The sequence below is a fragment of the Delphinus delphis genome, chromosome 21 (assembly GCF_949987515.2).
Source record: "Delphinus delphis chromosome 21, mDelDel1.2, whole genome shotgun sequence".
In the NCBI taxonomy this organism is placed as follows: Eukaryota; Metazoa; Chordata; class Mammalia; order Artiodactyla; family Delphinidae; genus Delphinus; species Delphinus delphis.
The window spans coordinates 3,375,755-3,393,720 of record NC_082703.1 but is presented as its reverse complement, the minus strand read 5'-3'; the positions used below and the strand labels follow the sequence as shown (position 1 = coordinate 3,393,720).

Sequence of the window (17,966 nt, the reverse complement as noted above, 5' to 3'; positions counted from 1 at the left end):
AGAGTTGACTGAGTTGAATCACAGTCCTTGTATGATATAGGCAGACACACATGTATTTGTGAAACTTTGTGGGATTTTATATTTTAATCCCTGCGATGTAGATTTCCTTCTTCTAAAATCACATTAAAGGGGTCTTTTGGATAACGGACAGCATCTTTAGAGCGTGGTTCTGTCCAGCTCTTACTAGGTCGGCAGAGGTGGGCATGCTGTGAGGTGCCCCGGGGCGACAGCAGGGCCCCCCCCCCACCGGAGTGTTCAGAGCCCCGAGCACCCCTTTCAGCCTGACTTGACCCGGACGCGGTGTTGATCCCAGCCTGTACCTTCATCTTCAGAGACGTCCAGAATCTCATCCACCGTCTCGGGGAAGCTCATCCGGTGCTTGTCGCTGACCAACTAAAAGGAGAAAAAGCAAAGACTTCAACCCAAACACAGCAGTGGGCCCTTTCACCCATTCAGCAGTTACCTGGTTATGAGTGTGGAGACAGGAAGGAGACGGCAAAGGATGTTTGTCCCAAATGAAGAAAATGACAGCTAAGAGGGTCTCTGGGGTCTGGCAGGAACCGCAGAGGGATGAACGGAACCCCAGCTTCCCGGCGCCTGGTACCTGCCCCCAGTCCCATCCAGGGCTACCCGCTCCGGTCTGGTGGCGGCCCCTACTCCTCCGGCCGCTAGGTGGCAGTAAAGACCCGCCTGATGAAGGAGGAGCCCCGCCCCCCGCGCCCCGTCCCCAGTTCTTTTGGCTCTGAGCTTCCCGCGGGAATCCTAGGACACCTAGGCTCCCTTTCCCGGGGTACCCCAAGGGGCGCCCTGCGGCCAGGCTGTGTGTGTCCGGGGTAGGGGTGCAGGGGAGGAGCAGACGTACCGCGACACTGGTTTCATCGGTGACAACCTTGAGCACGTCTGTTACAGAAATGTAGCCCAAGCGCTTGGCTATGGCCAGAGGTGTGGTTCCATTCTGGGGAGAACAGCGGAGGGAGGGCGAGGTCAGACCGAGCTCACGCCCCAGTCGTTCATACCCAGAGCAAGACCCCTGCACACGCGTGGGCCCAGATGTGTGTCGCCGACGCCCACAACGACGCTGCAGGGCGAGAGGAGGCCACAGTGCGCCAGCCTTGAATGGGAGCAGGGGAGATCTTACCACCAAAGTCAAGGGTGGTCAAGAGGAGAGCCAGAGGGAAGGTCAGGGTCAGGGGGGCACCAGATGCAGTTGTAGGAATAGGAGGGCACCGGGCAGTACTGCCCATGGCTCCCAAGGCCGGTTCTTTGGGTGTCAGTTACTGAGCATTCAAATAGTTAGAGTAATCCACATACTTCAGTGAACTCTTCTCAGGCCAATCAGAAATCACGAGTCACCAGAAACAGGGGAGGGGCCTATTTCTACTCTGGTTTTAAAAGGCAGAGCTAAGCGACACTAAACGGATACTGAGGCTTTCTTTTCTTCTAAGTTCTCTGGTCCCAGGGGGTGCCCCGCTCCGATTCAGCCCCATCCACAGTTACACGGTCTCAGCAACCGCACCCACAAAGGCCGGCACGCTTGCTGAGCTGGAAGCGGCCGCGGCGACAACCTAGTAAAGCTGACAGTCGCGTTATCCAGGGCAGGAAGTTCACCCTGAACAGTGACCACGGACGTGGCTGAAGACACCGAGGCCCCCAAACCTCACACACCACTCAAGACATTTGGCTTTGTTCACTCCCACAGATTTCAGAAAGGGTTTTGACAATATTTTAAAAAACATAAAAAGGGGGGAGGGGAAACAGTGCTACCAGGATAACCTTCTGTCTTCCAGAAGGAGGAACTAATCCCAACAGCCCACGCCCTGGGGAGCCCGTCCAGGCCCCAGACACACAGGAGGATGACCCGAGTTTCCCTGGTGAAGGGATAGCGCATGGGGCCGCCCGTGAGAGCAGGTCTCTGAAATCAGGAACCGGGCGGGTACTTACCGAGCTGACCTCGTTTGGGGAAGCACCATTTTTGAGAAGCAGTGTCACGATGTCTGTATGGCCTTGTTGAGCTGCCTGGTGCAGGGGACTGTATCCGAGCTGTAAAGCAGGCAGACATTTGGCAGGGTGAGCTAGCTACGAGAGAAAGCACTGCCCACTGCCACAGAGCGTGTGCGTCTTCTGTGTGTAACGTAGAAAGGCGTTTTCCCCATTTCCTCCTCCAGCATCAAAGCTGAAAGTTGTGGTGGGGCCCCAAGTGCGCCCGGAGTGACCCTGGCTGCATCTGAACTTGGCACTGCTCTCAGGCAACCCAGTACCTTAGTCTTGGCATTGACGTCCGCCTGGTGCTGTAGCAGGAACTTCACCAGCCTGATATTCCCATAATGGCTCGCCACGTGGAGTGGAGTGTAACCCATCTGGAAAGCAAGAGAGGAGACAGGGTGACCAGCAAGGCTTCGGGGGACACCACGAGCCGTTCTGAGCTGGATGGGAATGAAAGTCTCACGACAGTGGTGACTGAAAGAGAGGATGGACGAGGAGGCCCTTTGCAAGGTCAGCAGTGGGGCACCACGGGCCTGGGAGGGACAGGGCTCGGTGTCAGTCAAGTGCAGTGTGAGATGACTAGGAGAGACCCAAGTGGAGAGGTTAAGTAGGTGACTGGAAACCGACACTGAGCCCGGGGAAGAGGGCAAGGCAAGGAGGCACCTGAGGGGAGTTGAAAGTCTTGGAGGTGAGAGACATCCCCCAGGATAAGTGTGGAGAGAAAAAGTGGGGCCCATGGACTGAGGCAGTACTTACAGGGAGGTCAGAAAAGAGGATGGGGATGGAGCAGCAAAGAGGAGGGAGGAAAGCCAGGAGAGGCCCGTGTTACAGAAGCCAAAAGGGGTCAACCCCAGAAGGAGGGAACCGCCAGCAGACCCTGGGAGAGCAGCAGACTCAGATGAGCACAGACAGCAGTGCAGAGATCACTGCCGACCCAGACAAGACCTGCCTTGCACACTTATTTCCACTAGAAAGCTGAAATCCCACTGAAAAACTCCCCAGAAGGCTGTCTAGGTTACAGAGTTGTACCATAATGGAATTTATAGGAACTGGCCATGGCTAGAAATCGGTGGCTTTGGGCATTTGTTCATTTGAGTTTTGTCTGCAGAGGAGGTAATTGTCAAGAAAGCCATTCTGCTGAATATTTTAATGCTCCCTCCAAACGCCAACAAGCCAAGGCTCTCTGGGCTCCTCAGTGTCCCTGGGGAGCCCGGTCCCAGAGGTGATCTGGACCCAGACCCTGCAGGCTGGATCTGGAGTGATGGGATGGCTTTGGGACCCCCAAGTTCTAACCCACAACATAAGATCTCTCAGGACAGGACCCCAAAAGACAAAACCAGGCCCACAAAAGAAGCCTCAAAGATCCAGAACATTCTTTGGTTTAAAGCAGGTTCCTTTTGAAGCTATAGGCAGCTGGGGATAAAATATGTCTCTGGATTTTTCTCAGGGAGGCTTCAATGTCACACTGCTGCCCGATGTGCCGGAGGAACGCTGGAAGGGGCTGGGGCTACAGGGTTGTCACTTTGTCCCTTCCTTTGAATACAGTTGCCTTTTGGTGAAAAAGAACAAAATGTCACTTCTTCCAGGAAGCCTCTTCCTTCCACCAAATGGAAACACCCTCTCCTCCCTCTGTGCTCCGTGGGTTCACGAGAAGCCCCCTTGCACCGCATATCACACCGGCTGTCCCTTCCTGACTCTTATGTCATCTGCAGATGCCTTGAGGCTCATTGCACTGTGTGCTGGGCACTGGGTCATCCTCCACCCAACCCCCACCCCCAGAGCTCCCTGCACACACAGAGGCTCAAAGAATGCTGACCTGCTTTTAGCCAAATGCCGGAGTAGAAGGGGCGGAATTTTCCAGTGCATCCTGACATGTTGATACCTTGCTCATGTGAGACAGGGCTTGGAATCATGATTAAACGTCCTTTCACTACAGAGGATCAAAGGTCTAGCCAACTTTTTAGACTCCCCACTGGAAAGCGAGCCCATTGGCCTGGGGTCCTCAAACTCCACTGCCGCCCCTAGGAAGTGGCAGACAGGAATCGGCCACTGGGTCCTCGGGGTATCCAATATCCTCAGATGGACCAGTGATGGAGGCCAGAGTGGGTAGGCCTGTGGGTGCAGGGGGAAAGGGGAGTCCCTGTGGACAGAGTGCTGGCTGCTGGCCTTACCCGGGTGGCGGCGTCCACCGTGACACCATGTTTGATCAGCACGTCTGCCACTGGAACGTGACCTTCTTGTGCGACCAGATGAAGGGGAGTGAGTCCACTCTGGAAAGGAAAAGCAGTTCATCAGCTTGGAGCCAGGAAAGAATTCCAGGCGACACTGAAAGAGCACTGAGATTTGGGAGTCGAACTTGGCTTTGCACGCTCCAACCAGTTGTTTGACCTTAGACAAGCTCTTCTAGCCCCGCCCCCCCCATCCTTAACTAAAATATGAGGTGGTTAGACTGAATCAGAGGTCAGCAACAGTTTCTGTTAAGGGCCAGATGGTCAATATTTTAGGCTTGTGTCTCTCTTGCAACTACCCAGCTCCGCCAGTTATAGTGAGAAAGCAGCTATGCCAACACGTAAATGAATGGGCATGACTGGCTTCCAATAAAACTTTATTTGTACAAACAAGTGGTGAGCTGGATTTGGACCCCAGGCCGTAGTTTGCTGAATTCTGAACTAGATGAACTTTATGATCCTTTCCAGTGGTAACATTTCCTATTTCCATGACTCGAGATGAGCTTCAAAGCCTTGGTTTGCTTATCGAGAAAATCGGGATTATAACTGACGAATCTCAAGGGCAAAGGAAGGCTCACTTGAGAAAACAGACGAAAATGCATTGTAAACCACGACGGGACATTTAAATGCAGCCTGTGATCAGCACATCCCAGCCAGTAAACAGGGTGGAGGATCCTGCTGGGACCGAAACCCCCAGATTCCTGGAGTTTTCATCACAGCTTTCTCACGAGGATGGTGACGCTCCAGCGACCTTGACTGACACGTGCGCATTCACGCAAAAATGCCAGGAAAGGCTTCCCTCCCCCGGAGCCCGCTCAACACGCCTTCCTAACCGTGGGGCAAACAGGGCTGCAGCTCCTCTGTCATCGGAGCCAGTGGGCAGGGCCTGCCCCCTCTCCAGAGACTCCACTCGCCCTCCCCTGCCGTCTGCGCTTCCCCCAGGCTGATGGGAGGCCCAGTGGTGCGCCTGCCTAGCTGAAGCCTGCGCAGGCAGGTGGGGCTGCCCACATAAGAACAGGTCCTGGGTCGGTCACAAGCGTCCGGGTGCCCTGCCTGATCCTTGGGATAATGCGGTAACCTGACTGGTGAGTGTGGATGTGGATGAGTGGGGATGTCTCAGGGCAGGGCACCCCCCTCTCCTCCTGGCTCATTTAAATGGTACCAGCAAGAAACCAAGAGTCCTGTCCAACACAATGGTCCTGCCCTAACAGTTCCCTCCTGGGGTCACCTGTCCAAAGCCGTCCCGATAGAGCCAATGGATCCACACGCTTTTAAGAAATCTTAAGTTACCCTCAAAACGCTTGCCTTTCTGAAACTGTATTATGTTCATCTGTCGTCTAAAGAAGTGACTCTTCATATCGTATGATTCCACTTGTACGAAATGTCCAGAACAGGCAAATTCATAGTGACAGAGAGATTAGTTGCCAGGGGACGGGGGTTTGAGGGAAATGGGACGTGGCTGCTAATGGGTCTGAGGCTTCCTTTGGGGGTGATGGAAAAGTTCTACAGTTAGACAGTGGTGGTGTTTGTCCAATTCTGCAAATATACCAAAAAACCCACCGAATAGTACAGTTCAAAAGAGCGAATTTTATGGTACGTGAATTATATTTCAATAAAATTGGTGTTTAACAAAAGAAGTGACTCAGTCTTTCTTGGGTCATGCGTTCTTTTGAGAAGCTGATGAAAACCATGAGGGTGTCCCCTGGGAAACGGCTCCCACGCCCATCCTCCCACGTGCCAGGTACACCACATAGAGGGTTTCCTGCTCACACGTCAACAGTCCCTGGACTGAGACTCCATTGAAGGGACAGGTTGGCACTGAAAACAATATCTTCCTCACAGAAAAAGAATATTTAGTCCCAGCTTACTTAGTACATTCCTGAATGTAGACACTGGCCTATACTTGGGAAAGCATGCAATGGATTTCAGTAGTGATCTTTTTGTAGATTCTTGAGTCAACCTCTTTAGAAAGGACCAGCCAAAGCTTTGGCCTCAGGTAGGCTTGGGGTCCTGCAATCTTGGAATAAGCAACCTTTCTGAACTTGTTTATTCATTTACAAAACTGAGATAAAACCTACACAGGGGGACTTCCCTGGTGGTCCAGTGGTTAGGAATCCACCTTCCAGTGCAGGGGACGCGGGTTTGATCCCTGGCCGGGGATCTAAGATCCCACATGTCACGGGGCAACTAAAGCCCGCGAGCTGCAACTACTGAGCCCATGTGCCACAACTACAGAGAAGTCCACACACTGCAACGAAGAACACGCACACACACACACACACACACGCGCGCGTGCACGTGTACGTGCGCATCACCTGATTCAGAACCGGGGCACACAGCAGGTGCTTGATCCTGAGATGCAGTGTGTCGTCAGCTGACCCCCCAATGTGATTGAGTCTGTAGGGATATTTGCAGACGCGTGTTTACCTTGTTGCCCAGGTTGCCGTTGGCCTGTTTGGAGAGCAGGAGAGCCACCATGTCCGCGTGACCCTCCTGGGCCGCCAGGTGGAGGGGTGTCACGCCTTGCACGGACTCTGCGTTCGCCGAGCCCCCGTACTGCAGCAGGTTGCGGGCCACCTCCATCTGGTTCTGCTTGGCAGCGATGTGCAGAGGGGTGTAGCCGTTCTGAAATAGAAGGGGCCACCGGAGCCTGGTTACAGGAGTGCTGAGTTGACAAGCTTAGCACATGCCTTATGTTTTAGATCCTCTGAGGAGGGGCCAGGAGGCCTGGTTCCGGGCTGGTGTCACCTGGGAGGACCATTTCAGTAAACAAACCAACCAACCGAGTCCATTTGGTTTGGAGAGGCTCCCAGAGCCAGCAAATGCCCTACCCGTTCTCTCCATCTATCTTCTGTGGTTCTGTGGTTCTTCTCTGGTTCCCAGAGCCAGCAAATGTCCTACCCGTTCTCTCCATCTATCTTCTGTGCACAAGGTGCTCTGTCCCAAACAGATGCTAGGATTCAACCAGGCAGCAGGCCTATAGAACACCCAGCAAGCTAGGCACACAAGTAAATGAAAGGCTTCCATGCCCTCTTTCCTACAGTGAGAAACATGCCCCCCAAAGCCAGTTCATAGAGGAAAAGGAACAGAGCCCTTCTCTCCTCGTGATGTTGGGCCAAAAGCTCCCCCTGGGCCTGGTGGCTTCAGGCAGGTGGCGTTAAGAGTACATGTCCCCAGCAAGGGACCTGGGGCTGTGGAGTCAGTCCTTGGTCCACTTTAACCGGCCATGTGACTAGGGGCAAGATGGTCAACTAGACTTCCTTTCGTATTTTTTAAGCCATTGTAAGAGGACAGTAACATCTACCTTGTTCTTAAAGTTGTTGAATGGATCAAATATGATAATATATGTGAAGGTGCTTTCCAAAATTGAGATATAAAATTAATAAAACCTTTGTATGGTTTTGCAGTGCCCTGGTTCACAAATCTGTTAAGTCCGTTATGAGATGAGGAGATCGGTCCCACAGTAAATCAGCTACGTCACTGTGCACTCTCTATTCAGCTGGCTTTCCTTTCCCCTTTGTCTTGGGAGGAAGACTTTCTCAATGAAGGAAGCAGTGCCTGGGAGCAAACTCCATACCCCACTGCAGGCAGCCTACTTTGATTATCACTGTTGGAAACCACTTCCACCTACATCATCCTTTTTGAGCTTCACTGCAACCCACGTACAGCAAGTAAGACAGGCATTTTTATTACTACCCTGCTTTCTGGATAAAGAAGCCAGTTCTCGGAGAAGTTAAACGCCTTTTCTAGTGTCACATAGTAAGTGAAACAACGGAGAACCCAAGTCTGGTCTTGTGACTCCAGATTCCAGGTTCTTTCAACTGGAGCAAGATTCCACTTGCAATCTCCGTAAAATGCAGATTCTGACTCAGACGGTATAGGGAGGCCCTGGACTCTGCATTTCCAACAAGCATATGGGTAAGGCTGATGTTGTCGGCCACAAAGCATTCAGGGCTAAGGGGGATGCCAGGCCTGAGGACCCCTGTGCCGGACCCAGGAGCTTCCAAGCATATGCCCACCCAGTCCTAGAGCAGATGGCATAAGGCATATGGTCTCCTGCCACGGCCAGCATCCTTCTGGCCATCCCACAGAACTGAATCTCCTTTGCCAGCCACTGCCTTATTGTGGAAACCAACATTTCTGATTCTGCCAGGATCCACTGATCAGGGAAAAGAAACAGAAAAAAAGGGGCCGACCAATACAGTAAAATCCCAGTTTAAAGCACTGGGGGACACGGTGAGACCCGTCTGTCTGCAAAGTAGATTTTGGGGAAAGGAAAGTTGTCATCTACCCAAAGAATAAATTGAATAATAAAAATCATTCTCTCTGAGTAATTATGTAAGATGATTCATCCTACTGTTCCTCCTTTTAAATTTGATTATGTTATGAGAAAACATTAAATTCTTTGTAGGTTGTGTTCCCCTGACAAGATCGGCATTTTGACTGTAATAAAATTAATTAAACAAAATGAGTTTTGTACTGTATCAAAAGGGAGCAAAGAAAAGCGGTGTGGTTCAGTGGATCAGGCCTGGGATTTGGAGTCATCCCCAAATAGAGATCCTTCTCTCTGAGTGTCAGAGAATCTTCCGACTCCAGAGCCCAGGTCTTTTAGCTGGAGCTGTGCTTCTCAAACTTGAATGTGTGTGAAATCACTTGGGATCTTGGTAAAGTGCAGATTCTGACGAGGGGGCCCCAGATTCTGCATTCGTAACAAGCTCCCAAGTCAGGATGAAATGGGGTAAGGCCGCTGCTCACCTAGGGTGCCGACTGCAGCCTGCCTTCCATTCCCTGCATGGAAGCAAGGATTATTAGGGCCTCTTTTACTGAACAAAGGACAGGAACTTGAGTACTTATTCACGTTAGCATTATCAGGAGTCCAGGCCACTTGGGCAATGGAGGATGTCCGCACTGGAAGAACGGCATCCCGTCCAGGTCAGGCTGCCAGGTGACCCGCAGTTAAAACCAAGATACAAGAACAACCGTCAGTCTCAGATCAGGGACCAACCCCTGTGAGCTTTCTCCAAGCTGGGACTACAGGGAATGAATGACCTTCTGTAGGTGACAAGGACGAGGGGCAGGGAGGCAGGAGCGTCGGGGTGGTGGTGGGGGGAAGATTCAGGAACAGTGTGAGCCAGTAAAAGGCTCCTCTTCCCCAAGGAAATGCGCTCGTCCAAAGGAATGCGCACACTGGAGAGAGCTCTGCCCAAACAGTAAAACAACATTAGCATCAAAATTAGAAAGGGGTGGGTTTGGTTTGGGTGCAGAGAGACTTGCATGTGAGATTCTACAAAATTGCCAGACTGCTTTGGAAACTATTTTTTGCCATGGAAACAAAACCCATCTGTGCAGGGTTTGTGCTTGGATAAAGCTCCCTTTAAATACCATGAGCCTGGTTCTGATGTCTTTTATATAAGGAGCGGTGCGAGTCCAGCGTTTTATTTTTAGAAGCAGGAGTAAGTCATGTCCCAGCAGGGCTGCACGCTGTCTACACAGTGATGTGGGCTCTGCTACAACAGCGCGGGACCGGAGCCCAAGGAGAAGGGGTGTCTGGGAGATGCTGTGTCTGCAGGAACGGGAGGCTGTAGAATTCAGATGAGCAGCCGTCCTGAGAGGGGAACTGAAGCCCCGCCCTGCCTTGCCCTGCATCCCCGTGGAAGTCAGCAGGCGTCGGCTGGAATCACACTGACCCACCCATGGCTCCCTCCTGCCACAGGGCTGAGCACTGTGGCGCGCTCAGGGACCGCGATGTCCTTTGCACCCGAGCCCTGCCCCCTCTCCTCGCCCCTCATCTGCGTGGCCACCAGCCCCCTCGGCCCCCCTCCCCTCACAGACCCTGCACACCTTCTCACCCCACAGGAGACGGCCTGTCCCCCCAAAATGATCCTCGCGCCCAGCTTTATCCCTGTACCTCGTACAGCGCCTTCTCAGTCCACTCTTACATAAGCCCCATCCACTCTCTACACTCTGGGTCCCTCAGGGGCGATGCACCACCCATGGCTCTGAGCATCTCAGGGGCTGGTGTGAGGGTGCACGCCGGCCACACCTCAACGTGTAACGTGTGTACAGAAACGGCACCATCTCAGAGCCGGAACTCCAGAGAGAAACAGATGTGGGGGGAGACTCCGCATTCAAGACAGGTTCCTCGCTCCAAGGTTCTGGTGAGTTCACCCCCAGCCCTGAATATTCTCCAGGTGTGGCCCTGGTCCCGGAATCCACGAGCACGCTGTACATGCTGACCTCTGACACCAGTTTGGGGTACACATTAGTTGTGTAAAACGAGCTCCACATCTGCGAGGTGACCTGTGGCTGAGAAGCGCTCCCCACTTCCCGGCCCGCTCCGGCTCCCAGTCAGCAGCCATCGCACTGCAGGCAATCGGGCTGCTTCTGCACAGCCCTCCCTGAGGGGTGGCGGCCGCCTGCTGTCCCGGGTGGGGGCGGGGTGGGGCAGGAGGCTTACCCAGGCCAGGCTGTGCGGGGAGCTGCCCCGGGGAAGCAGCAGTTTGACAATGTCCAGGTGGTTGTGGTGCACTGCGACATGCAGGGGCGTCAGGCCATTCTGCGGGGAGATGGACAGGGGACAGCCTTCGCTCAGGGGACATCCCACTGGCCATGCCTGTGGCTCCAGGCAGCACCACGTGGGGATCCGTATCACTTCTGTTACACAGGAAATCTGCTTGACACCATTTCAGAGCCAGTCTGGAGCTGAAGTCACTAAAGAACACACCAGCTGGACCTGGGTCACCTCCGCATTCCTGGGGTCACCGCCTCAGTCCTGGGGTCACTGCCTCATTCCTGGGGGTCACCTCCTCAGTCCTGGGGGGCCACGTCCTCAGTCCTGGGGTCACTGCCTCAGTCCTGGGGTCACCGCCTCATTCCTGGGGTCACCTCCTCAGTCCTGGGGTCACCACCTCATTCCTGGGGTCACCGCCTCAGTCCTGGGGTCACCGCCTCATTCCTGGGGTCACTGCCTCAGTCCTGGGGGGTCACCCCCTCAGTCCTGGGGTCACCGCCTCAGTCCTGGGGTCACCTCCTCAGTCCTGGGGCCACCTCCTCATTCTGGGGGGTCACCGCCTCAGTCCTGGGGTCACTGCCTCAGTCCTGGGGGTCACCTCCATTCCTGGGGGTCCTAGGGGCTGATGGGGCAGTGCAGCATCCTCGCTCAGAGGGGCCACCGGGTCTTTGTAGAAGGGCAAGGCCTCTGTCAGAAAGATCTGCCTCCCCAGAGGCCATTCTTCCTGGACGGCTGCCCATGCGCAAGGGGGACACAGTCGGCTCAGGCAGAGATGACCACCCAGGTGCAGCTGCCCCTCTGCCCCGGGTCCACCCTGGCAGGAGGGAAGGTCAAGCTCACCTTCCCGGCGGCGTCTGGGTGCGCGTCATGGTCCAGCAGCAGCTGTGCCACGCGCACCTTCCCGTACTTGGCCGCCACGTGGAGAGGGGTAAATCCTTTCTGAGGAGAAACACAGGCCGTCGGAACCGTGGGGAGGCCCGCCATCCTCCCTGGAGAAAGGGCCCGCGGCAAAGGAGGTGTCCCACCCCGACTGGCGTGGAGACGCCAGTAGAATAAAGGGCGCAGAAGGTGTGATCCCGCTGAGACTCCCAGAGCCCCGGGGGCTGCCACCTGCACCTCTCGTGACGGAGTCAAAACCACTGGTGCTGTTATTTGACAGCCAGCTAGTTGCGGGCAGGGCCTGGGCCGCCAGCCTTCTCGCATCCCAGAGCCTGTCTGGTCTGGCCAGAGCAGATCCTGAGCCATTCCATGATAAACAGACGAAGGCTGGTGGCTGGATGAGAAACGACAGTTCACCTTCCTGGGGAAGGACGGGACACACCCAGCTCACAGGTGGCGGCCAGTCCTGTGGGTCCATTCCTTCCAGCAGCCCTCAGCACAGTCAAGGCAATACGGAGGACCAGATGGGAACGCCCTCCCCTGCCCCAGGACCAGCTGGGACCAGCCTGCCGCTCTGGAGAACGGGAGGAGGAATGCTGTACCTTGGTCATGCACGCCTGGGACGCCCCCTTTTCCAGAAGGGCCAGGGCCGTTTCCACGTGGCCCTCTCGGGCCGCGATGTGCAGAGGGGTGTGCCCGGCAGTGGTGGCCAGGTTGGGGTTGGCGTCGTTTTCTAGCAGGAGCTTCACCATGTTTGTGTGGCCAATGCGAGCTGCACAGTGAAGTGGGGTCTGGTCATCCTGGAACCCAAAGCAAAAACAAAGAACAGGGAACACTAAGGTTACCTAACCCAACTCTTCATTTTATAAAGAAGGCAGGTGAGGCCCAGAGAGGTTAAGTGACTTTCTCAAGGCTACACAGCTAGTAAGAGGAAGAGCTGAGGTTCAAATCTCTGAGTTATGTTCTATATAATATGTTCTATATTATTTAATCCTTATAACAACCTTTCAAGTTAGTTGTTATTCCTACTTAATTGCCCAAAGGCTCAGCCTTCCCATCTGTAAAATGGGAATAATGGTATTGACCTCATAGGGCTATGGTTAGGATCAAGCAGACAGCGTGTATAAGATGTTTCACACCACGTTTGGCACACACTATACATTGTGGTTGCTCTTACGGGCAGACCTTGGAGACATTGTGGGCTCAGTTCCAGACCACTGCAATAAATTGGGTAACAGAGTAAAGCGAGTCACATGAATTTTTTTGGTTTCCCCGTGCATATAAAAGTTATTTACACACTATTACACTCCATTATGTGTGCAATAGGATTATGTCTAAAAAATGCACTTACCTTAATTAAAAAATACTTTACTGCTAGAAAAATGCTATCCACCTGACAACACGGGGTTGCCACAAAACTTCAAATTGTAAAAAACACTTTATCTGCAAAAAACACTTTATTGCAAAAAACACTTTATCTGTCCACACTAAAGTGAAGGGCAATCAAACAAGGTGAACTGTACTGTCTCCCGAGTCCTGTCTAAGCATCCACTTGTCTTTCTGTCTGAAGGCTACTCTGGTTTTCTCTACGCCAGGGGCAATGGGAGGGTCAGACCTGGGGAAAGATGACTTTTCATCCCAGCTCCCGCCCCCCCCCACCCCTTCCAGTTTCCTCCGGAAGCTGAGGGGGTCAGTGGGCAGGGTCTCTGTGTTACTGGGCCCAGCTAGGGGCCTCCCTCCCTTGGGTTTGTGGCTCAAACCTAAACCACAGTCCTGACACTAAACAGAGGCTCTGTGGTCTGTGCGGTAGGAAAGCCTGATCCTGGCCAAAGCCAGATTGCAAACTCGGCATCACTCAGTACCTCAGAGATGCCTTTTACATCGCGAGGGCATCTTGATTTTCACCGGCAACGCTTTCTTCAAAAAGTTGCTTCTCTTCTGATACTGTGACTGTAACCACCACGCAACCTTTCAGCCCGCCCCGCCCCCCCCCGCCCCCCGCAGTACTGTTTCTTGGCCTTTTGTTGATGCCAACACATCTCTGGGCTTCTCAGAACCCTTGCAAAGCAGAACCAGAGCGTGTGCTGCAACCCAGCAGGTGTGACAAGGAATCTCGGCGCCACGAGCCCTGCAGCCTGGTCTCCGATCAGGGAGGATTGCTCCTCCCGCGCTTGAATTGCTTCCGTCTGGGATCCCTCCCACCTCCAGAACCCACCTTGGCCTTGGCATTGACTTTGGCTTTGTTCTGGAGCAAATATTTGGCCACTTCTGTGTGTCCTGCTCTGGCTGCCATGTGTAGCGGGGTCTCCACTTTCTGTAAAATAACAAAATTATGGAAGTGTTAACACCTGCTGGGTTTGCAAAAGGGCACACACAGGGCTCTGCAGTGCCAGCCTGGAGTAGCTCGGCGGACATTCCTCCAAGAGGTGGAGATGCCCCAGCAAAAAGCAACTTCAGCCTTTAGTCTGCTGATGCCTGGGGTTTGTGTGTGTGTGTGTGTGTGTGTGTGTGTGTGTGTGTGTGTGTTACACTTAAAGGTAAACCCCAGAGCTAAGGAATGTTTAAAAACATACATGTATTCCCAGATACCACTCACAGACATTCCCAAATGATCGTCCAAAATAAAACCCCCAAGACTTACACATGGGTGACACATTTAACTGAGAAAGCGTCAGTACATACAGTCATCTCCCCAAGTCCGAAGCGCCTGCTATTCTGAGAATTCTACCTCTGTCCTCGAGAGGAGAGCTTGGGATCGCTGGCAAACGCTCGCCTCTGAGCCCTCCGTCCACAGGAAGGGCCTGCTCTCCCCACGGACTCACCACATTGGAGACGTTGGGCGATGCTTCCCGCTGCAGCAGGCTCTTCACGATGGGCAGGTGCCCCATGAAGGAGGCCACGTGGAGAGGTGTCAGGCCAGACTGGAACAGACCAGACAGGAGTGAGACGGGGGAGACTTGCCCACTCCTCCAGACACATAGCCAGATGGAGCTTAAGCTTTCCTGCCTCTAGGGGCTCCAGAAGAGTCTTCCAAGGAAAGGGAGTTCTAGGAAATGGGTCTGCTTCTAGGAAAATGGCCGGAGGGGGAAAAAAACACTGCAGGGTGATTCCACCCACATGTACAACTCAAAACATTTTGCAGCTGACCTTGGACAGCTCCCTGAGATCTGACACCAGCTCCTGGTCTTAGCGACCCCTGATGTATTCCTGAGAGTTCTAGACTAGCATACACACACACAACACACACACACACACACACACACACACACACACACACACACACGCAGCCACAAAGAACAACTCTCAAGATGGCTATTGGAAGAAGGCCCGCGGAGACCGTCCACTCGTCTGCGGAGTTTCTCCTACCTCAGTGACAGCATCAATGGAGGCCCCCGTCTTCAGCAGCAGCTCCATGACGCGGATATGGTTCTTCTTGCAGGCGATGTGTAAGGGGGTAAAGCCATTCTGCAGCCCCACACAAAGGGAGACAGGCAAGCAGGGGCTCGCACTCAAGCCCAAGGAACACCCAGACCACCCTGCTGATGGAAAGGGAGCCCCTGCCCAGCCTAAACGTCAATCACTGTGAATCACGGAAGGGGCGGGTGGCTCTCACTGTGCACCAGGCGAGGTCCTGGGTATGTTGTCTGTAAACCCTTTTTCCAAATTTCGTCACATTTTTGGACGCACTGAAAGAGGCTGCCGTTTAAAGTTTCCTTAAGGGGAAATTTACAATAAAGAGAACTGCTGTGAAGCCCAGCACGTTCCCTGAAACCGCCGTGCGTTTCTAGTCAAATGGGTTTCTGAACCTCAGCCCTGCTCGAACATGATACGCTAGGATGTAAACTCCACCAGGGCAGGGATTTCTGTTTGTTCGCTGGGTTTTGCCCGTCTGCTTGTTTTTTCAGTGCTTTAACCCCTAGGGCAGTGGTTCTCAATGTGAGGGGAGGGGACTTTGTCTCACCACCCAGCCCCCGCCCCGGGGACACTTGGCAATGTCTGGAGACGTTTTGATTGTCACAAGGAGGGGAGGAGTGCTATCAGCGCCTGGCGGGCGGAGGCCAGGGATTCTGCTAAACATCTATTCACGGGTCAGTCTCGCCACAACAAAGAACATCGGCCCCAAATGTCAGTAGTGCTGAGGTTGAGTAACCCCGACTACCCCAGACAGTGCCCCGCAAGTGGGGACTGCTCGGTGAAAGCTTTCTGAACAAATGAATGAATAAATGAATGAACGAGCCATCCTGGCGGCCTGGAGGCTGTCCGGCCTTCTAAATTCTCCTCCTCTGGGAATGGGCAGAGGGGAGATGGCGGGTGTGGGCAGGCTCCGTGCAGTGCTCCGGCCCCACCAGCAACTTCCCCGGGAGCCCCCGGCCTGGGGCGAGCGAAAGGAACCACAGTCCCAGGAGGGAATTTGCTTTAGGCCTGAACTCACCTCTGCTCAAGCACCATGACCACTGTGAGCCCCTCTGCAGAGGAAGGATGCTTAGCTGAGCCCATTTCACTCGCCCCCAAAGCAGGTCAAAAAGCCAGGCAGTCGCTAGAAATCACCAACCCTCAGCTCTGGGCACGGACGGGAGTGACATCCCGCATACCTACCGCACACACTGCTTGTGAGTCAGGTGTCCTGGGCCCAAACCCACCCAGACCTCAGCCTGTTACGGGGGCTCGGTCATTATGTGTGGGATGCGGCAGGGAGTAAGGTCACATCCGCCTGTGCGCTGCCACGCCCCGTGGGCCTCAGTGCCCCGCCCCCTGACACTGTCCCCGCCCTGAATCTCCAGGGCAGCTCCAGGCACCAGTGGGTACCTCCCTGGGGGGCTCAGCCATGCAGCTCTGGCCCTAGCCCCTCTGGCTCCTTTTCCGATAGCCTCCTACTCACCAGGGCTCTGGAGTTTGGTTTGGCCCCTTTATCCAACAGGACCTTGGCCACCCTGTGGTGGCCGCAGTGGGCAGCCACGTGGAGCGGGGTCAGGTGGTCCAGTGTGATGTCGTCTATCTCTGCATTGTATTGCAATAGGAGTCGGACACAGTCAAGGTGGTCTCCCTGAGCCGCCATGTGGATTGGGGACAAGCCATTCTGGTGAAGAGGGAAAACAACCAGTTGCATAGGAAATGAACATGGAAATTCAAGGCAGGCAATGATTCCAACCTCACTTCCCACCTCCTCCCTACACAGGGCTTCCATGTGGCTCCCGGGTGAGCCTGGTTCATTCCGGCCTCCGCGTTCCTGCTGGTCTCTGATTGCAAACCTCCTTCTTCTCACCCCACCAAATCCTCCAGGCCCGCTCTAGCCAGGCCCACGTCTTCCACGAGGCCTCCCCTGGCCACCTTTGATTCCTGTGGGCTTTTCTCATCTGTACCCCTCACTCGGACCGTACTTATATACTTGCCGAATTGTTTTCATAATTAACTTTTCAGGTGTATGTATCTTCTCTCCTTCCTTAGAAGCTTCTTAAGATCAGTGACTGTGCCTGGTATCTCTTACACGCCCCACGCATGCATGTAACACACACAGTGGTCCTTAATCAGTGTGGTCTTGAATGAATGCATGATGCTAAAATGGAATTTGGATCTAAAACCCTCCGTTCTTTGTCCTTGACAAGTGCACATCACTTTAAAAAACTGTTAAGGATCCTCACTGTTTCTTAAATAGCAATTTATTTCAAACAATTAAAGACAGAGAAGACTCACTCACTCATTCATTCAGACATAAATTCAGCAAATATTAAGTGATTAAAGTGCATCAGGTATGGGATAAGCTCTGGGGAAACAGAACAGACAGAATTCCAGGCCAAGGAAGCTGGCAGACTAGTAGGTTAAAGATGGGAAAAGAGATACATTGTTGCCACTCCGTGTGGTGACATCAGGAAGGCCTGATAAAGCACAGAGGAGCAGGGGAGTGTGGAGTCATGATGGGGTCGGGGGGACATGCGGAGAGAAGGCTTGCCAGGGAGGTGATCCCTGAGCTAGGACCTTGCCAGGAAGACGACACAGGAAGAGCATCCCCGAGAAGGGAATGGCGTGTGCAGTGCCACAGAGGCAGCCGCCCTGGGACCCAGGGAGCTCCATGCAGGTAAGCACGCGGGAGGCCAAGGGCATAGAGCTGGACTCCAGGGGCAGGCAGGAGCTGCACCATGAAAGCCCCTGAGCGAGGAAACTGGGACGTTAGGTTTTAGCAAGAGACAACTGAAAGCAGGATTTTCAGCGAGGGAGGAACACAATCAAGCGGCATGACGGCTATTGTTAGTGAGTGAATTGAACTGTGTCCCTCAAATTCACATGTTGACGTCCTAAAGCCCAGGACCTCGTGATGTGGCCTCATTTGGAAACAGGATCATTGCAGATGTAGTTAGTTAAGATGAGGT

The 17,966-nt window shown here is 53.7% G+C and overlaps 1 protein-coding gene across 1 annotated transcript in view; it reads right to left on the bottom strand.

The window, feature by feature from the left end:
• ANK1 (ankyrin 1) overlaps positions 1–17,966 on the bottom strand; it is a 215,797-nt gene that overhangs the window by 48,119 nt on the left and 149,712 nt on the right. Inside the window, exons 10-22 of the mRNA XM_060001240.1 lie at positions 16,481–16,678; positions 14,968–15,066; positions 14,424–14,522; positions 13,817–13,915; positions 12,204–12,401; positions 11,563–11,661; positions 10,669–10,767; positions 6,639–6,836; positions 4,155–4,253; positions 2,259–2,357; positions 1,942–2,040; positions 863–955; positions 321–393 (exon numbers count right to left, since the gene is read on the bottom strand). Of these exons, the coding sequence (XP_059857223.1) occupies positions 321–393; positions 863–955; positions 1,942–2,040; positions 2,259–2,357; positions 4,155–4,253; positions 6,639–6,836; positions 10,669–10,767; positions 11,563–11,661; positions 12,204–12,401; positions 13,817–13,915; positions 14,424–14,522; positions 14,968–15,066; positions 16,481–16,678 (1,552 nt within the window). The remainder of the gene's footprint in view (positions 1–320; positions 394–862; positions 956–1,941; positions 2,041–2,258; positions 2,358–4,154; positions 4,254–6,638; positions 6,837–10,668; positions 10,768–11,562; positions 11,662–12,203; positions 12,402–13,816; positions 13,916–14,423; positions 14,523–14,967; positions 15,067–16,480; positions 16,679–17,966) is intronic.